The 22,332-nt window shown below is 38.6% G+C and overlaps 1 protein-coding gene across 1 annotated transcript in view; it reads right to left on the minus strand.

Annotated features, from left to right (window-relative positions):
- STK32B (serine/threonine kinase 32B) overlaps nucleotides 1-22,332 on the minus strand; it is a 163,153-nt gene that overhangs the window by 56,067 nt on the left and 84,754 nt on the right. The window contains exon 4 of the mRNA XM_030947996.1: nucleotides 17,853-18,026. Within this exon, the coding sequence (XP_030803856.1) occupies nucleotides 17,853-18,026 (174 nt within the window). The remainder of the gene's footprint in view (nucleotides 1-17,852; nucleotides 18,027-22,332) is intronic.

The following is a 22,332-nucleotide window of genomic DNA, read 5'->3' on the forward strand; positions in this document are numbered from 1 at the left end:
GGTGTGAAATGCAGCACCTTAACTTCAGGGTTTTCCTGTTACACATATCCCTAGTTAAGAGAATTAATAGAATTAATTGAAACATTAATTTAATAATCCAAGTACTTTAAACCAGCTCATAGAAGAAATTTAAGGACTTTTGCAAGGATCACATTCACCATGGTTTGGGTTCAGACATGGTCTGGCTTCTCTCTCAGCATTCATCAAGCAATGACCAGAGAACTATGGAAGCATCCTTGACACTGATCTCAGAAATCTCACAACTCTCACAAAATTGTGATCTCACAACTTTGTCAGTCTGTACCAGTACTACTCCAGCTGTTTTTGTACGCAGAAATACCAGAGCCACATAGGAATGAGAGTAGAGAAACCTTCAAAGTCTTTTGCTCAGTGACAGGACAATGCATAACAAACATAAAAACTGGCTCAAGAAACTCAAAGGTGCAAACAACTGAGAAAAAAAATGAACACCCCCCCCCCAATTTAATTGCCATTTTTGGTATTGCCTGTGAAACCATTTCCAGATTTCTTCAATTGGCTTAGCTACAAATATCAAAATAAAACTGCCTGAAGGATGTAAGTTAAGTTAGAAGATGCTGCTATAATTTCCAAGCAGGAAAGAATGATTAATAATCCCCTTGTATCTTTTATAATATCTAGGCTCTGTGTGCATCCTATGTGCTTGAAGATTTTTCTCTCTGCATGGAGTAAAACCATGCATGTGGCTCAACTCTTGTTCACTGCACCTGCCAGTCAGAGTATCCTCCCTGGAAAGGCTCACAATGGTTATAAAGGACTTGGGTTCAAGAATCTGCAGTCTTAATTACCTTTTCCACCAGTTTCCTTCTGATGTTATGAAGTAGAAGTGGGTTTCTAAGTCAAGAGGTAGAGAAGTCATGTAGACTTCATCCTTGTTGGTTTTCAAGACCTGACTGGATAAATCCCAAATAACCTGTTCCGATCTGAAGGCTGACCCTGCTTTGGGAAAATCATTATGCTGGAGGTGTCTGGAGGTCCCTTCCACCCTGAATTAGTCTGAGTCTATGAAAAATAATGGATCTATGAAAAATAATGTATCCAAGTTCAAAGACTGTCTTACTTCCCCTCCTTTTACTGCTAGGAAGTTCATGAAAGATTGAAGAAAGCAGCGAGAAAACTGCATGTGTGGAATTTAGTGAGTCTTTGATATAGTCCATAGCAGCTGGCAGCTAGTGAGAGCTTTCAGCTCTTAAATTCTATCATGGGGCTTGAATGCTCATGAAGAAAATGGTAGGAATAAATAGCCTATCTTCATCCTGAAATGAGGTTAAAATTGAAATGCCCTGCAGTTCAGCACTGGAGAGGTGTAACACAGTATTTATTAGCTATGTAAGTGGTAAAAGAATGAGGATTATATCACCTGAAGAGGATTCTGAGAAATCTCAGTAGGAATGACTAAATCTAGATGACTGTATTGCTAGAGTCAGATAAAATGACAGGAATTTTATATATATATATACATCCAAAGGAGAATCTGAATTGCTCGCCTGAATTAATGACCATAAATAACCTTCCATAAATCACACTTTTGTGTTCCTTATTAGATTAAATAATAATAGTAAAAAACCTGAAAAATATTGATGATGCCACTTGCTCTAAAGCTTGAAATTCAATACAATCTCAAAAAAAGTTTCATGTGATATGATCAATCAGGACTTCGTAACTTTTTGTCTCTGTTTTTACTGACTGGACTTGAAATATCCATCTACAAAAGAAAGGAGTATCTCTGATGAATTCAACCATTATTTGCCCATTTTTCTCACAAAAAAATGGATGGTCGGTTCATTGGCTACAACTTCACTTTGAAAACAACTAACTTTAAGCAAGTTACAGAAAATTATTTTAAAAAGGTGCTATGCAGTAATTTTAAATAACATCGGTCATTCTGGTTATACAATTTCTTAGGATCTGTAAGAGAACAGTCCAAGGTGAAAAGGTCTGAGGCTAAAAAAAATTCCTTGTGAATAAAGAACAAATAGATTAGGTTGCTTACTTAGCAGCAGAGACCTGTAAGATGTGATGAGACAAATAATAGTGGTCAAAAACACTTCTCTATTTGCTTTTTGGAACATGAATGTGGATTCATATTCTATAAAACCAAAGTAAGCTAAACAAACAGCATTTTATTTTTACAACAGAGAATTAAATTCAAGTTGATTACTACAAGACATAATTTCATAAAAGTTCTTCTGAGGCTTAAGCAAAGATTTAGCCATTGATGTGAATAACAGAACTACCAGCTAGAGTTACTCCAGCTAAGATTAATCTAATTGATTAAGGAAAGCACTTCTACAGCAAATACAGACACTGTCTACCTCCTCCTCCAGGGCACTGATGATGCCTAGAGCCCATGGAAAACAAAACTCCATGGGTCACAAGACATGTTTGTCTCAGTCTGGGTGTAGTAATCCAAAATTCACGTGTGAATCACTGAAAATTCATTGGCTGACAGTGAAGGCAATCCATGTCCTTGCAGAATGCTAAGGGTTTATTTTCTCAAAGATAGTTTCAACACATCACACAGAAATCAAATTAGATGGATTTTGCATTCTCATAAGGATGCAAAAGAAGGATTAGGATTCAGACAAAGGATAAGGATGCAGACAAAGGCCCTTGAGGTCAGTGGAAGGATTACATTGACTTCAGTCAACATTGTTTCCACTCTAATCAAGATTTTCTAGTACACTTTTGTTTAGTGCTAACAACCCAACTGCTGTGTAGGATAAACCATAAAATACTGAGATAAAGGTTTTTTCTTAATCATGCAGTTTGTGTCTAATGATAATATTTTTTTCCTTACATAGAAATAGGCATTAAGATTAATACTAGGTGCATAGCAGCACTCAACAGCCATAAAAAGGGGAATGAGTTGGGAAATATAAGCTTCAGCTATGGATTATTTGAGTTCACATGAGACATCACTGGATCAGAGCAATGACATGAATCATATAATGCATGATAAAGGGTTTTCTCCTGGTTATGGAAAGAAATGTAAACAAATTCTGATTTTCACAGAGAAGCACCTTATTTCCTTCCTATTTTTTTATCACACTCACAAATAATACCAATATCCAAGGTATGCAGCTCGTAAAAGAAGTGACTGCATAGATATTGAGGTTTTCTTTAGCTGAATTTATTGACACTTTGGATAAAGGAAAAATCAATATATATTAGCTACTGTACACCCAGAGATTAATTTTTCCAAACGTGTTTTGCTTCTGTGAGGGTGGCCCAGAATTGAGGTATCTTCCAGAGCTGAACTGTGCAGGGCACCTACCAGGAGGACTTGTTCAAGAAAAAGCCTTAATGAAGTGTGATGAATCTTTTCTTCCCTTTGTCAACACCTCATCACTCATTTATCTTTTTATTTTTCTGTCCTGACCAACATTGTTCCTAGTTTCCAGAACTGCTCAATGGTTTTAAAAAAGATCATAGTAAGAATCTCAGAGTTCTTTACTGTTGTTTGCAATTAGAGGAATGGGAATGAAAGACTTTGACAGCTCCAGGCCTCTGATTGCCTGTTCACATACCACTCACTTAGATTTCAGCAGTAATTGCTGCCACTTACTGTCCTTTCATAAAAAGATCTTCAGAGCCTTCTGTTCCTGCTCAAATTAATGTTGTGACAGTATATGACCCTGTGCATCACTGTAATTTTGAAATTTAAACAACTCAATAAAACTGGAAATAAGCTGAGAAGAGGATGTATTAGATTATTCTTCTTTTCTCTGCAATTTCCCCTCCTAGTCTTTAATGAAGAAACAAAAAATCCATAACTACTTCCAAGTACTGGTCTGGTAGCAAGCATTTACATGTTTCTAATCAAATTCCCACCATCCATTCCATTATCACATTTTGGAGTCTTTTCCTTCTGTGAGACAACCTGTGTGGCAAGACCATTGTCTAGCCTGTAGGAAACATCTAACTGCTGTAATAATTTTCACAAGTGAAAAAGCTCTCACCCATGACTGGAGGCCCCATCTCTCCCCAACTACATTTAAAGAATATCTGAACACCTGGCTCAAGGCTTGGGATTGTAGTGCCAGTTATATAGAAACAAGTTACTGTGATGCTGAGTTGTGTGGTGCCTTTCTACTCTAGCACTATTTTTTACCAGATGTCCATGACAATGCTGGATTTACTTAACGCTTGTTCTAGCCAATTTTATATAGCTCTGAAAATAAAACTGTCAAAGAAGATATCAAAACATGTTTATTTACAAATGCCTTAACTGGAACAAGCTTGTTATTTTCCAATTTTATCCCCATGTGGAAATATACAAATATGAAAACATCTTCAATTCTTTCCTTGTAGCAATAGGTGGCAGTAATGATATCTATATTTGTCTGGATGGCCAGTGGGCTTTGGAAACACTGTATTTGTTAGTTTTAGCTTGGATAAATAGTTGTAGTATATGTTGTTATCCTAGGTTGAAGAAAATTACCTTTTTACAATAAAGGAATACTATAGCTAACCTTTAAAATTTCTGGGTACATATAGCCAGATAGTAGTCTTCTTTGGCTATGTTCAACTTCTGAATTTGCACAGATGTCAAATTAAAATAAAAATATTAAACACAGATTATTTCATTATATTGTTCTTATTGAATAACCCAAAATTGCTTTACCACTGAGGTAATTATATAATGCAGTAGCAAGAAAAATAGGCAAAGATCCTTAAATGTTATAAAAGCTAGAAAGATTTGCCCAAAGGAGTCTGTGAATTTGTACTTTGTCTCCTGTGTGCTGATATCTCAGCGAATGGGATTGGAAAGTACCACTGCAGCCTTATAAACTGAGCTTTTCTATAACAAAGCCCAGGCTTATATCATCCAGGCTTTGTCTTCCTGACACAATGGTTCTTTTTCAACTAAACATTTGTAAGCACAAGCAACTTGCAGGCAATCTAATGCTTAGTTTTCATTTTGCCTGAAGGACTTAAAGTAATGGCAAATGTTACACTTCCTTTGCTGGAACTGTTTTCTGGAGTTAATGTTACACAGGTACAGGTCTTGGAATTCCACGCAGTGCTGAAGGGAACCTGGGACAGCTGTCAACACTGATGATGCCAAACATCACTGCATTGCAAATAAAAAGCTTCTTCAGCCAAATACTTCTTCAGATCACATGGAGGAGTCATGCAAAATCACCACAGGGCAGTAATTTTTGATAATCTCACAGCTGATTAATATCTTCTGTGTTGTAGAGTCAAGTATTACTGAGACCTTCTGTGTGTACATGTCCAAGGGTCAAACCACTCAGAGTGAATCAGCTTTTGAGAGCAGGTGACACCTCTGATAACCATGGGAAGGGCACGACTCATTAGGCATTAACTGGAGCGTGGCACTTGGAGGGAATTATCTGGTGCAGCAGGAAAGTGTATGCATTGCAATGATGATGCTTTCTTCCATGGCCCTGTGCAGAGAGCTTTTGACTAGAAATAGGGGAGAATGTACTTGGTGTGTACTCTGCCAGCAATTGCAAGACTATCAGTCTCCTACCAGTAGAAGGCATAGGCTCTCTTCCAATTTTCACAGGCAGAAATCCATGTGAGAAACTAAATGAGAGAAGAAATTGATGACATTTGCCCTCTGCCTAAATACAAATCAGGAGAACATTGTCACTGATAAGCACATTTTGCTTCGTCTGTTGTAAAAAGCCAGCATCGTAAGTGTGGTGTTTTGTAATGACTGAAATTCTTATAGCTGCTCCTTTGTTTTTCTCTGCATGAAATATGGAATAAATCCATTCAGATGTATTGCATCCCTAAGAGTATGCTCAGCTCATCAGGCAAATTCAAAAAGAATATATACAAAATTCCAAGCACACAGGTGTGCTTGTCAGCCATTGTTCTTAAGTGCGTAATTACTGTACAATATCCCTAATACTTACCTTAAGCCCTCTACCAACTTCTATACCTAGAAGTTCATGGGTGACCTACTAGAACAACAGTACCCACAATAATATTATCACATTATTTAACAGCTGTTTCCTTCATCCACACCGTAGCAACCAATTCCAGTCAACATGGCTGGCAACTAAAGTGTGGCTCAGCACGGTGCTCTTCATGTGCAGGGCAAGCAAAGAAACAGCAGCTTCTGAAGGTTCCAGGCTTTCACCAAGTGCCTGGGCTCAATGCAGCAGTGAAACTTCCCAATAAGTGCATTTTCTGCTGGTCTGAGTTCCAGCAGCAGTGCAGCAGGGAGAAGGGCTGCAGACCAGCAATCAGGAAACAGCCACGTGAGGCTGCGTGGTTCACTCTGATGTGAAGCCCCAAATCACCCTCACCACTGACAGCATCTCCTGCTGGCTGTGCCTATGGCATGGGTATAAGTATTTGGACCTTTATTCCTCAAACTGACCACCTGGCATCCCATAATATACACAACCAGAACATATCACCAACAGGATATTGAATGTTTTCCACAGAAAAGTGAACTTTGATGTCCTGCATATGCTTCCCCATCTGGGTTATTTTATGGATTTAGTGTATGCAGTTTATTGCACTAGACTAGGAAGGGAGGTGCAGTCTATTCTAAAAAAGAAAAGTATATTTCATAAATGATTAAAAAACTGAGACCTGCTACTACCTGGAACATCAGTAGCATGTCCCACGACACTTTTCTCTGTTGAGCTTCCCATATCTTAGTAATAAGCTACTTGTAAGGATAATTTTGTATGCTTTAAAGAAGGAACATTTTTAAACAAACTCACAGAGCAATAAATATGTGTATTAATGCATATTGCTGTACATGAGCACATGAGACATGACAGGCAACATTTGACCCAAACCCAACTCCTAGTTCAGTACACCATCCTTCTAAGAAATTATTCTAGGAGATGTCAACAGCATATTGCTTGTTGCCTGAAATCAAGCAGCCAAGTATTCTAACTCCTCTTGAAGAATCTGGATGAGGAATCAGGAATTGGCAATACTGTTAGAGCCCACAGACTGCAGTGCCTGATTAACTGGATTAACTAGGCAAGAGTACAGTAGGGTTGAAGGTGAATTTAGGCTCTGTGCAGAGAAACTGCTGCTACAGTAACTACTTGCACTGAAATGCTTATGAGGATTATTCTTGCTATTTATTCAAGTGAAAATAGATATGGGATTCTGATCTCAGGTTAAAACACTTCGATTAGGTTCTATTGTGAATTAGGCATCTATATACCCATTTATTGCCTTCAGATGTATAAACATCACAGTCTTTGAAGTGCAGAAGCCATTCATATGACTGCCTAGTTTTAGATGAACTGAAAGCTTTATAGATTCTTTTAGTTTTACAGATCTTTTGGCTAGGTTGGCTTCTTTGAACAGACAATTATAAAAGTACAGACTCCCTCATTTAAACCTTGGTGAGCTGTGGACTAAGTTTTTAAAGACATAAGAAAAATCTTGCCTGCTGTGTGAAATTATGGAAACAACTGGGGATGTTCTCAAGTCAAATTATTGTAAGGCGTTATCACAGAAGTGCAGGCAGGTGTTTAAGGCTCTTGCAGGAGTCACACTCCGAGCTCTCATTGTCTTGTTTGACGTCATCTCACACCATGAACAACGCAATCCTTCATACATGGTTAATTGTGCTCTATTTAAAACACCTTGCACACTTCAGAATTTTTTTAGTTGCTGCCTTAAAAAAAACCCCATACTTCTCATTAGCAGCATGAACCTTCTGAAGTTCTGTATTGTCTTCCATCTGTGTGAGGCTTAGAGTCTGTGGAAGGAGTCCGGGGGTTCTTTGCTTCCCTCCAAGGCAGGTGGACTTCACAGGCTCAGCTGTTTGTGGCATGCAGGGAACCTGGAAATACCACACAGTGGTACAACTTTTTGTTGCTTGTGTACAACTGGAGCCACATTTCAGCTTGGGGAGTTAAGATCTTGTCTCATGTAAGGAAACTTGTGACCAAGTGTTTCATAGCAGGGAACAACAGGAATTACCGACCCCATTAACTGAACAGTTACAGTGGTCTGATGTATAGGTCCAAAAATCTAGACAACTAAGGCTTAATAATTCCATTTCTCAGCTGCAGATCTCATATGCTATTCCTTTTTGACACTGTCTCTTCCAAAAGCAAATATTAAACAATAATGACAGGATAAAAGACTGTTTGCTGGAAATGTACTTCCTTAAGTACACGCTCATAATTCTTAGTTTCAGCAGCAGAGGTACTCTGGGACTCAGGGAAATAAGCTGGTACTTTAATTAGTGTTAACTCTCTTTACATATGTCAGTGCATGTGTTTGCATTGGGGTGCATCTGTAAAACATTTCTGTGGCTTAGGAGATTTGCAGAAGACAGTTGAAGGAGCACCACCAGGGGAAAATTCTGCAGCATCTCAAATTAAGAAGCAAGCTGTGACTTTCTGTGGGTTTTAAAGGCAGAACTCTAGATAACTAATACATTTAATTAGCATAGAAGCTGAGAAATGCAGCATCCTGGCAATAGCTTTTCCACTCAGCAAGTCTTGTTAAGTGACTTTATTAGTAATTGTTACTGATTATTGAAAATACATCCATTATTTTTTATTGGATTTCATTCAAAATAGACCTCTGACACTCATTGAGTAGTCCTGTTGGTCTGATATTTTAATGAAGATCGTATCTTAATTATTGCAGCAACTTGGGGGAGAAACATAGGAAGTGTAAAACTGCATTTCCTCACACCATCAGCTTTTCTAGAAATACACAGATTGATCTTTATGTCTGTGTATTAATTTTCATCTGCAGAGCTCTGAGCAGAGGTTTTCACTGCTGGTAAATAAAGCTGTTTGACCCCTACAATGACAAAGAAAGGCATACTCAAAACCACTGAGCCTTCAGTAAATGTTATCCCACTGACTGGGAATTCACACAAGCCACCAAGCCCCTGTTTCCTCTGTTACTGCACCCCTATGATCACTCTCTCTGCTCACTCCTAATTTTAGCTTTTTGGATCTGACTCTTTCCACAGCAGTTTTCTCTTGCCCACTGCTGCAGCACACTCTGCACTCCCTGGTCTTTCTCCAAGCTATCCTAGTTACCCTCTGCCCCACTTGATGCAGGTAGATTATATCCTTGTTTTGGTGCCCTCAAATTCATCTATCTTACCACCAATTTCTCTTTTATTGCTACTGTCTGTCCAAAGAGTAGATGTCCAAAATATTTGCAATCTAAACTCAGCCTGATAGTACAGTAAAGACAGTATCTGAGTATAGAAAGGGGGCCCACAGTTTTATCATAAAACCCTCACATTTATCTTCTAATGTATCTGTGTCCATTACTAAAACCCCAAACCTTAAAAATTGTGACATGTACACTGAGAATATCACTGAAATAAAATTTGAGACTCTAATGGGACTAGACACAGAATAGTCACTCCGAAAGGCCAAAAGAGAGAGATGCTCCAGTTTTGTATTGTGTTTTTCTTGGGCTAGAAGGGAGCTCCTCTGCATTCAGAACACTACAAAAGTTTCACATTTATAACAAAATGAAGAGCTAAATGCCTGAATTAAAATGGGTAGCCAGTGGATAGAGGCTATTTCTCATTATTATTAGTCAGACTGTAGAGATTATTTTGATCATCACTATAAAGAATGACCCAATTAATCTGAACCCCATTTAATAAATTTTGGTTTATTGAAAGTGCGCTGCCTACCAAGTGCTGTTTGCACCCTGCAAGGTCCCAGTTTGACATAGTATTTTAATGCCTTTCCCCACTGACAGTATTTCTTCATGTGCAAGAGCACAACAGCTGCTGAATTGCAGGTTTGCCTTGTCTCCTCTGCTGCAGGAAAGCACGATTATCCACACTGCATTATCCTGGGAAACTCCCCTGGGATAAATGTAAGCTGTGTATGCACATGTTGGGAGAAGCGGAGGCTCATCAGTAGCACTGTCTGTCATACAACATCAAAGCTTTGAGCTGCTGTGCTTTCTCCTCTCTAAAACCCATCCAGGGGAGTTGGGACAGGATTTTACAGAGAATATAGAAACGTTTGAAAATAACCTTGAGGGAGTGTCATGAGGAGCATTCAAGGAGGGGTAGAGAGAAGAAATGCAAGGGAAAAAAAATTGAAAAGGCAACTTCAGCATAACAAAACTGATGGTACTTTGTATGTTTGTAATTGCAGTCCCTGCTCACAATATAATTTATTTTTAAAGAAGAAACTGTCAGATGATCACAATTACAACTCTCACTCTTTCTCATCTCTCAATATATCTGTGGAGTCAAAAGCTGTACAAAGGAGACCACATCTCACCTGAAATATCAAAGCTGTACTGAAAGCTTCCTAATGCATTTCCAAGGCATGAAGGAAGCTCGAATTGCAATATCCCTTAATGAAATATCTTTGGCCATACCATGAACAGTTCACTCAACAGCTGAGATACAGAAGAGTACTGCAGGCATGAAGAAATCAAGTAAAAGTACACTTTTTTCTTAAGTTTTTGCCATATATTAGAAAAACTTACATTGTAAGGAAATCTCCAAGGGCCTGATAGAATACTTTATGTACGTGTTACTCATCCAAATTGAAAAATATGTTGCCACCACTGAAGCAGAAACAGGAAAAAGAAACAATTGTCCATATGTTGCTCTTGGTTCATAATTTGCTTAGCATTAAATTTACAGTCTTTTTTCATATTCCATTTTCCATCTACATGCTTTAATCAAAGCTTTTAGATTTCTTCACTGACTGCAAACAAAGAAGATTCAAGCACACTGCCTGCAAATCTGCCATTTCAGTGGAGAGAATATGCCTGCTTAGAGTCATGGTGGTGTGAAATTTCCAGGATACAAAGGTATCAGAATACTTATAATACTAACACTAAAGCTTTGGGGGAAAAGGGATTAATGTTGTATCACATATGGTTAGCTCTGTTCTCTCCTCTGTTAGCTGGGACTTCACATCTTTGCTCATTTGATCTCTCTGGATCAGCCTTTCATCCACTTTCAGATGCATGGAGGGGTCGGGGTAGGAGGTGGAAGGCCAAAAACCAGGGTAAGCCAGGCAGTGCCATATGAGACAGTGGATACTGTTGTGCCTCTGTGGAAAGAGTGCCTAGTCATTTTAATTATTAGTAAAAATTATTTGCATGTATTTATTCATACTCTTGATTATTATATTTAGCATAACAGTATCAACATGCTATTAATATGGTGGGCTTTGCTGGCATAAATCAGCCGGGAGCAGACACCCATACTAAAATCACTTGAAGCTTTAAAGCAACAGCAACAATTTTTAATGGATTTCTGTGAAAGAAAGGTATCTCTTATAACTGGCCACAAAGAAACTAGCAATATGCTTAAGCAGAAAACTGGCATTAAACAGATCAGATTTGTGGGTGGAAACCTGAGATAATCTTGAAAATATAGCTCTGCTTTAGTTCTTTCAGCATCTTCTGCTTCAGTGTCTGAATGTCTAAAGATGATTCATGATTGAAATTTCAATACTGAGAAGTGGGGGAAGGAAGGAAGGAAACAAAGCATTAAATTTTATTATCCACCAATAGGATGCTAAATTATGGAGATGAGGGATATGTAGCATTTTAATACATACCATGAGCCCTAAAGCCTGCTTTTCCTAAAAGTTCATGTAAAGGGAATATCGAAGAAAACCAGGAAGGGAAAAGCAGGAACACAGACAGGTGATGGCAGCTGATTTACATGGGGGTGCAACCAATGTTTGTGTTTGTGGTGTACACAGCACATTGGTTGATTTTCTTATTGATTGCTTCTCTGTTTAAAAACAGAGACCCAGACAAGTGTAGATATGATCTAGACACAAAATGAATTTAGAAGAGTTATTAATTCTTCTAGAAAGAATTTCAAACAATGTTGTCTAAATCACAATTTTTTTTACACTGATTTGAAAGTTTCCCTGAATCCTCCCCCACTTCATTATCATTTAGCTGCAACCAACAGAAAAACCATGAGAAATCTCTAAAATCACAATGCCATCACTGGCATTGTGGACTTCTACACGTCTAGATCATATCTACCCTTGCCTGGGTGTCTGATTTTGAACAGAGACACAATCAATAAGAAAACCAATTATTGTGCTGTGCATGTCACAAACACACATTTAAGATGGCCTTGATTTAGGTTATCTTTAGCCACTAGTTTTGTTACCCAATGCAAGATGGTCAGCCAAGCTCAGTCTGTAAGTCACATGGTCCATCTCCTACTATTGACCAGACATGTAAATTCTAAGTTATTTAGGGCTTGTGAGATGAGTTTTCTTTGGCTAAACAAAAAAAATCATATAAGCACATTCCTATTATTATTCCAAATAATGCGAGAGGGAAGATGAAAGAAAGGGACAAGAGGTGACTTCATCTACTCACTTGAAAACATAAGGATAAAGCAATTCCTTGCTGGCTTCAGTGAGGGTGTCTCAGCCATGGGGAAGTGAAGGAGTGAGGGTGTGATGGGCACCTTCTGGTATTTCACCTCAGTGAGGAAGGGAGAACACATCAGGCCCACAATAAAAGACTGTATCTGTGCCAGTGGCAGGAACTGGAGCACCTGATGGGACATCCTGCATCTCAGAGTGTTCCCTGGGTTGCCTTCCAAATACAGTCTACTTTACTTTATTTGTAGTTTATATACTCTGTGTATGGAATTCTCTGTATTTCCAAACCAGCTTCATTTATTAGCAGCATCTTATCTGGTATTTCAAATAACTTTTTCTGTAGCTAAACAGAAATAAAATTAATTTGTTCTTGTAGGGAGAGAACTCTGGTCAGAAGTTGAAAGGCTTGTTCTCTGTGTATTTGTGTCTTGTGGTATCTAATTCTTTGTTAAGTGCATGACTGAAATTTAAATACCCGTTGTGCCTAGAATTTATGAATCACTTTCTTTTTTCTTCTTTCCTGGCTCATAAGCATTCAGCAGGTGTTCAGGGCTTTATGGTTTGCATGGTGCTTTTTTTTTGGCTGGTTTTGATATGTGTTCTGATTTACTTCTCTTACATAGCTCATTGCTCAAGTCCTGTAATTTTTCCTTCGAATAATGTGGGCTAGCACTTGTTTAAAAAACATGATATAATGCCATGGAAGAGACATGGGAACACAAACTAAGAAAATTCAGTAGATGAGCCTCTTGATCTGCTATGATCTTTGATACTGCCTATGAACTGTAGCTGTATTATGGTTATTTTTTCCCTAGTTCATTTACTTCAGACCCTACTACATTTTTTCTCCATCTACACACACTTGCCAGAAAGTAAAAGACTATAACTATGAGCAGAAATCTGTAAGGAACTGTGTTTCATTTAGTATATCCAGCTAAATCTCAGGTTGGCACTATTCTGCCTGTGACACCTGTGAAAATCTAGGGGCAAATTTTCCATCTCCAAGTAATTTTCAAAACTATTTACTGCTTACATACTAAATGGAAAATGTTATGAAGGGCACCCTTTTAAACAGAGTTTGTTCTTTTGCTCTGTGTTGTCACAAGTGAGACAGGGAAGGTCCATTTTAAAGAAGTGTCTAATAATTTAGATGTAGCATCTTATTTCACCAGACTGTCAAACAAATTGGCAGACTCAATGATAATGAACAAACAGGTTCAGTTCTGAACACAGAGTAACTCTTGTCTAGCTGGTAGCAGCAAGACAGCCTTACCCTGCAGTGGTTCATCTGGCAGAGGAAAATACAATGCTCAGTTTGCCACCATTTTCCATTAGCTTTGGCCCACCCTGCACTGCTATTGAGTTACTCAGAGCTGGAATAACTCCTGGTGCTATTCTCCATTGGAAGCAGAACTTGGAGGATTGGAAAACAGACTGGTGATGAAACAACACAGACCTGCCAAGCCAGGCTGATTCCAGTCATATTGTGCTCAAAAAACAAAAGTTATATGTACACTTATATATGTACACACACACACATGAACAGTTTTGCATTAAACAAACCCCACTAAAATAAAAGTGTCCTGGGCACACTGATCAAAGATAGTATCCTGAAATTGTGCTGGAAGGTTACTGCAATTTCCATTCCAGACATCTGCCACATCCAGCCTCCTCTCTAAGCAGATGAAAACCAGTGGAGCCAGACGCTGATGAAAAGTTGTGAGGGCAATGCAGTTAACACTTGTCCCTTAGAAAGAGAAAATGCGATTTTTTTTCAGCATGATCATGTTACCAGGGCAGCAGCCACAGCACTGCAGGGCCAGCACTGCTCTGAGCCAGGGCTGTAGCTGCAAGAGCATCCTGGAAGAGACAACACTGGAGCTACTGCAGGAAGAACTCTCTGAATGGAAACAGGCAACCTGCTTTGGTGAGGAGGCAGGTGGCTTTATTGAAATGTATGAACAGCAACATTTGTGAAAGGAGAAGGTTGAGTTACTCACGGCTGAAGTAAGTTTATTCAAGCTTTGATGAGAAAACTTTTGTCCAATACATTATTCACTGGCATTATACAACCAGTTCTGGAAGGAGTGTGTTTAGTCATACCATCTTGAAATGGCAGAATTCCAGATTTGATCCAAAATTGAACAAGGTTTGAGATGATGTATGCTGTAAGAAGCCTTTCTGGGTGTACAGGGATCCAGGGGTCTATAGAAATGCCACCCATCCAGCTTTAAAATAATAATTTTTTCATGTGAGAATGTGGATAAAATATAATTACAGCAAGGCTGTGAGAAAATAAGAGTTTTTGGTGTAACTCTTAGCTTGACCAGCAATCTCAATATTAAGTTAGCTGCTGTATAAGTGAAAAATTTACTCAGAATAGCCTTCTAATAATAGCTTGAAACTTAGATATTTTCTTTTTAAAGTTTTTATAATTCTGGGTGAACATCCATGCAAATGCAAACATTTACAATAGAGCTGCAAGACGCAGAACAGCATTCATTATTGTACCATAATAAATAAATCCACTATAGCAGAATTATGCATGACAAATATGGATTTTATACACATGGATGTGATTAATAAAAATTGCAAGTTTCATAAATACATCAGAACAGTTTTATTCTATTTATGGCTAAATTTGTCCCTGCAGTAACAATAGTCCTACTGCTGAAATGATTGCCACATTCAAAGTACACACCACTAACCACATCAACAAACACAGAGGCATTGCAAGGCATCCCAAAGGGGAATGGGCATAGTACTGATCTCTACACTCCTGCATCCATTTTTCCATGCTGGAAATTCCTGTTCCCTTCAGTACCATCTCCTTTTCTAGCAAACTCCTGGAGACACAGGTTAACCTAGAAAAACCCATTCTGTCATGTTGCTGGATGCAATAGTAATGGAAACCTGAACACATTTCATACACAACAATATATTAGGAGGAATTAAACTCCTGATTCACACCCCATATATTCAGTTCTTTATGATGCTGCAGTTTGAAAATCCACCAACGCTGTCTGATAAATCGTTCAACTATTCTTTCTTTGTAGCCAAGACAACATCTGGGAGTTGTTGTCTCTCAGAGGCTCTCTCAATGACTCTCTGACTTACCAACATTTTTTTTTCCTTTTTGCTGCCAACACATTCATTTTAAAATGAAAGATCTAATATAGGTTAGAATGCTGACTGGAAGCACTTGGTAACAATGATATTGCTGAGGCCTGCTACCACAAGGTATAAACACCAAGCAGATCATTGATTTCATCTCCAAACAAAATGGTGTGTTTGCAGTGATAAAGGAATGACTAGATGTGTCCTCACCATGCATCACTGCTGGCTCTGCTCCTGCACCAAATGAAGTCAGCACTGCACGCTTGATGCCAGATATGCTACTGAGATTTAAGGCAGCTGTAGACCCATCCCACAGACTGCAGTTCCAGGTGGTGGTGAGACAGAAGGCAGAATCTCAAAAAGGGTCTCGCCTGGCTAAATAACATGTTCATGGGTGTGTGGATCATTTGGGATTTTGTGTTAGATAAGAGGCAAAAGGCTCCTCATGCCACAGTTGTGTCATTGAAGTAAGACAGACACATTTGGATCTCAGGACTGCCATCTTCAAAATAAACATCTCTTCCATAACACAGCAGAGTCCTGAAGTAAATCCCTAGATAACAATCCTAGCTAACCAGCAGTGACACTCTCTGCAGGCTGAGAGAGAGCTATTTTCTCCAATCTTTCTGTCAAAACTTTTGGTGCAGAGCAAAAACAAAATCCAAACCCCAGAACTTGCTCCCAAATGGAGCCAACAACCAGCTCTGAAGGACCATACCTTCCCCCACCTCAGTGCAAATCAGCAAGTGTTGAACCACTACAACTCAAAAAAAGTGTTCACTTGATTAAGTAATACAAAAGAGATCAAAGAGTCAAGCCCAGTTTCATAGTGGGACCATGACAAGACAGACATTGTCACAAAAAGCTATGAACAACCACAATGACAACCCAGTCCTTCATTCTTTCAAGACATCTGTCACCTTTCTCAGACTTTTCTGTGATACATTTTATACATTTTCAAGCTACAGACTTCTAGCAAAATACAAGTTTTGACTGCAAACTGGATTATCTAATGAATATTTTGCCAGCCTATTTGCATAAAAGATCTCATCAATCAGTTTTCCACCAAGAACATTCCTTAAGGGATTAGGAACAAAGGTCAGCTATAATTCTGAGCTCCACTTTTAAAATACTCACTGAGAAAATAAAATTTATGCAAAATTCATGGAAATATACTAAAATAGTAACAGTGTACTAAAGAATTTTCTTGCAATGTTTGCAAGTTTTATTATATTTGGAGTTCTATCTGCAAGCAAAGCAAATGTTGCAATGTTTACTGGAATTTTGTCTTGCACAGTTTCAGTAATATGAAATATCCACCTATCATTGCATCTCTGCTCAGATACATTTCATGCTGGCCATTCCTCCTCTGAAAGTCAGACCATACTTTTTATTGTACCTTTATTGCAAAACCATGAGGGAGCTCTGGCAAGTGGAGGGGTGAAAACTCCTCATTAATATATTTGCAGGAATTTGTTCATAATGGACTTTGGGAGATCTATGGCACAGCTTAGTTTAGTTTGGTCTCTGAAAGTCACATCCAGATTTTTTATACACAAAACTGTATTTTTGCATTCACACCACTCTAAATCAGAAAAGATAACTCTGAATTTAGCTTAAAAAGAGTAAAAAAAAGGTTCAAGCCCATAATTTTATAATTTCATAGTTACTGTGTTGACATAAAAATAGAAGTTATCCCTGTTACTTCAGTTAAATGCCAAAATGTTTAAGGAAAACAGACCCTGATTCCTGACACATTTTCAAAGTGAATACTATCTTTGCTTCTGTATGGCAGAAAACCTAACAGATTGCTGTAATATAAAAAGTAAAAAAAGGATGCAGCATCTATCATTGTTCCAATTGATTTGTACTATTATTCCTACTTCCCCACCTCTCTTCCTCCTGACCTTCATGCAGATGCTGCCAGTAAATGAATTATTCTCAGCTTTAGGTTCTATAACTCTTCCCTGATCTTATTGTGGGAAGTTCTGGTACTGGATTACAACAACATTTTTGTGTTCTGTAACATCGGGGCACTGGAGAATTAAAAATAATTTAAAAGCAATCAGGCTGCTATTATGGGTTGTATTTAGTGTTTGAAGACCATAGTGAGAAATGTAGATCATAGTATGAGATCAGAAGGAGAAAAGGGCAGTATGAGAAGGATTCAAATCTACTGAATGGCTGTGGACTGAAAGAAAGCAATTAAAAATAAAACCTTTCAGACCCAAATTCCACCCTTGAATAAGCAACTGGAATTTTACAGGGGTTTTGAATAAACAGAACTATAAAATCAGATATATGATAAAGTTCCTCTGCTCTGCCAAAAGCAACCAGCCCACTCCTCAAATGAAATTTACTCACCTGTGAATGATGTGGTATCTCTGCAAATAATCCAAGGAAAGGGCCAGCTCACAAATGTAGAGTTTAACAGTTCCTTCGTTGAAGTGCACGTTCTGCTGCAGATGGTAGCGCAGGTCCCCTCCGAGTAAGAGATCCACCACCATGAACATGTCCTCCTCATCTTGAAAGGAATACCTGGAGGAAAGAGTTACAGCTGAGATCTCAGGGTGGATGGTGCAGTCACAGCCACGCCTTGGGTTGGCTCTCATTAAGGAGATCCTGGTGATCCCTGGTTTGCTCAAAAGGCATGCACAGAGAGGCATTCTCACTTTCACTACTGAGATCTAGTCCTGCAAACAGGCTTGGATTGTGGTGGGACTCTGAATGTTTTAAGTGTTGTGCTTTAACCCCAATAACAGCTAAGTACCACGCACATGCTCTCTCACTCCTCTTTCCCCCAGTGAGGTGGGGATGAGAACCAGAAAAAAGTAAAAACTTGTGGGATGCGATAAGAACAGTTCAGTAATTGAAAAAAAAAGGAAAGTATAAAAATAGTACTAAAAACAGTAATAATTGCAATGAAAAGGAGAGAAAGAAAGAAAACCTCAGAAGAACAAGTGATGCACAACACCAGTGCTCATCACCCCTGAACAATGTGAAGCCTGCCCCCAGTTGCAATCAGCCCTTCCCTTCCAAATCCCCCAGTTCATATGAGCATGATACTTTATGGTGTGGAATATCCCTTTGGACAGTTTGGACCAGCTGTCCCAGCTGGGCTCCCCCCCAGCTCCTTGTGCAGATCCTCACTGGCAGACAGGAGCCACTGAAGAGTCCTTGATGTAGGGTGAGCACTGCTGAGCAGCAGCCAAAACATCAGAGTATGATCTGTCACAGACACAATTTATGAAAAATCCTTTCCTTAGGATTTTTTTCTCCTGAGAAGCTGAGAGGCCTCAGGAACAAAATGTAAACAATGGTTATCTGCTGCTGTGGAATGCAACAGGTGGATCTGTGATTGGTCTCATGTGGTTGTTGCTAATTAATGGCCAATCACAGTCCAGCTGTCCGGACTGTCTCGGTCAGTCACAAGCCTTTGTTATCATTCTTTTTCTATTCTTAGCTAGCCATCTGATGAAATCCTTTCTTCTATTCTTTTAGTATAGGTTTAATATAATATATATAATAATATAATAAATCAAGCCTTTTGAAACATGGAGTCAGCATTCTCATCTCTTCCGTCATCCTAAGACCCCTGTGAACACCACCACAGTGATCAACATTATTCTCATCCCAAATTCAAAATACAGCACTGCTCTCGTAAGCACAAAACTAATTTTACCCCAGCTGAAACCAAAATATGAAGGCAAGCAGAGCTTGAGCTACTGCCATGCTACTGTGTTATTTCAAACATGGATTAACACCTGAATGTTGATAAAACAGAATTTAAAATACCTTTAAGATCTTTACATTCTTAAATAACCATATACTCATTCAGGTGACAAAATATCTTACAAAGTAATACGAATAAAATGGAAGGCCTTGAAACACACTTGGTATTTACACACATACAACTCTAGTTCAGTGCTTATGGAAAGTACCCTGGCAGCATTGAGAGCTGCTGTCTCAGGCGTATTTTCCAGATTCAATAAAAATACACAATGTTCTATTAGCTGAATATTTTTTACAGCTTGCAGTGTAGGTCCAAATTCAATAAGGACTAAAACTGCAATTTTACTACCTAACAATACTTATTTTTTTCAGTCAGCAACCTATATCTTATAAAATGACAGAGTCTTCATGGTTACTGACTGAATTCTTCTGGACCCTTTCCCAGAACTGCCTGCTGAACACTCTGAGGACCAAATTTTGATGTGATTTAAATCCTGTAAATCCAAAGGTGTAGCCAGTCAATGTACAGTATATATATACATATAAAGTGTTTGGGCAAGCAGGAATTTCCATGTGTTTCTATTTACCTTGGCTATGCTGCCATTGCTCTGGTTTTTTGTGGTCTGACTGAAGTGACAGAAACTCTCTGGATTTAGTTTCTAAATGCAACTGTATAAGATTGCCCAAATGAGGAATGGTAAATACCTTATTTCTGATGTGAAATCACTCTTTTCTTATAAATTATTTTAGAATTCATTTTGATGTGAAGTCACATAATCTTATACCAGATATACATGGAGTACTGAGAGGCGATCCACAATGATAGTGCCTCTTCCAGCACCTTTCCTCCCATGAAGTGTGTAATGTGTGTTGGCTACAGTTCTGATTCTGTTCTCCTGAACTTTAAAATTTATGCCAAGAAAATGGAAAAGAGAGGGCTTCCAGAAAAATCTGTGCACACCCTCCCCCAAGAGGCAGAAAAGTCTATATTAGATTATTTTACTTGACAGTTACGTACAGTTTCACTTTCATTCCCAGGCTTGCACTTACTGAAATGAGGCACTGCTTAGGGGTTGTCACAGATGGTTCATTTTGAATTTAATGCTTGTTATTCTTTCTGAACACAGTTCTGAGAAGTGACTTTCTCTCATACTCTGTTCTTCTGTTGCGTTTCCGTGTGACTGCCAAATGCCAGGAGGGGAAAGTCATTTTATTTGCATTAAGTTTACTTTTCAATAAGTGAAACCTCTGAAGCAAAATGGCAAAGTAGGTGGCACATGGTGTCTGCTCACCTCTAGAGAGGCAGAATTTTGTAACACACAAGCATATAAACAGGATAACAAAACAGAAGGCTTCAAATATATTCAAATTCCTCCCCAAGCATTGTGCATTACTGAGCCTGGAGCAATTGCAGAAGCAAAGCTTAAAAGTGTAGTTACATTTAAGATTTTTTTTCCTTTTTGTCATTGTTGTTATTTTAGTTGAAGAATTTGTAGCATTGAACAGTAGTAAAATCATCATCATAGAAGACTTTGGTTGGAAGGGGTCTTAAAAATCATCTGCTTCCAACCCCCCTGCCATGTGTGGGGACACCTTGCACATATTAGACCAGGTTCCAAGGACAGGGCAGCCACAGTTGCTCTGGGCAACCTGTTCTAGTGCCTCACCATCCTCTGAAAAATGTTAATTTTTCTCATCAGTTACCACTTAAGTATGGTACAGATTTTGTTTCCTTCTTTTTTATATTATTAAAATAATTTTTGTAAAAAAATTGCAGATTGAAGACTCTACTTAAATGGTAAGTGAAACATTGCATCTTGTCTGGGACTAAAGAGCACTCTTGATGTCTAAAGTCATATGATGACATGTCAGTAGAAATGGTACTGAGGCGCCTCTAGTTTTGAGATATAAATGTCCTTAGTCTTTTTTTTTTGGGCAGAGTGTGAAAGCAGGGTAAAGAGTGACTGCTGTGAAATTGCTATTAAATCCAATGTTTATTCCCTTTTCTTTTTTTTAATTATGAGTATGTTTCAAGGTGAAAATTCAGTCTAGCCAAAAGACCCATGAGAATCATCCATGGAATGTTCAATCTTGTTCACATCCAGATAAATGCTAACACTTGGTGGAACAAGATTCTCACTCCAAACATGTTTTTAGGCTGACGTACTCTGGTTTTCTGTGCTTGTGAGTGGGGAATGGTGGTTCTTTGTCACCTGCCAGGCAAGCTTTTGTGCATTTGCAATTATTAATGATTTTAAAAAGAGATCAAACAAAGCTTTCCTACAGAGCTCAACCAACCTGCACCCATTCACTGCCTTGGGACCCTCAGGGCATCTCTGGGAATCCAGGCTGGGATGACAGCAGATGGGTTTTGTCCAGGGGCTGTCAGATCTGCTAGTGAATCAATCTCCTGCTACTGTGCCTTGCCTCTCAGGTAAACACATGAAGTGCAATCCCTAAGGACAGAACTACAAGGCATTCCAGAATAACTGTACTGCTAGAACAAAATACTTTGAACCCAAATACAAAACCCAAACAAACAAAACCCTCAACAAAACAAAAAATACCCCAACAGCACCAAAGGTAAACTGGGAGACATTTAGAAGTACAGCTAATGTTTGCACTAGGCAGCATTCCCACCATAGAACACTCCTCAGATTTGTCTGGGCCATCTTGACTAGATCATGGTTTGCTAAGAAAGGTTGGAGCAGATGATCCTTGAGATCCTTCTACCCTTTTATTCTATGATTTATATGTTATATATTCTATGATTTATATATTCTGTGATCTTTCATGACCTGTGGAGGGAGTACAAGTCAGTTTTATCTAGATGTTGAAGGTAGAATGATGTACACCAAGACACAGAGGTTGTAAAGCTCCCTATGTCCTCTCTGATGTTCTGCTCTTGCACTCAGTCATTATTTTTGTTTTGTACTGATATGTGTCTCTGGTAACTGATAACCCTGCCAGAAGTGTTGTCTATACTGGTTCAGTTAAGACAAAAGCTGTATAGGCACAGTTTGGAGGAATGGACATGTTCAGTATGGTATCAGCAGGTTTCCCATCCCCTCTATATTCTCTTACACCTGACACCCATCATTATGCTACTCTT

Source organism: Camarhynchus parvulus, chromosome 4 (genome assembly GCF_901933205.1).
Source record: "Camarhynchus parvulus chromosome 4, STF_HiC, whole genome shotgun sequence".
NCBI lineage: Eukaryota > Metazoa > Chordata > Aves > Passeriformes > Thraupidae > Camarhynchus > Camarhynchus parvulus.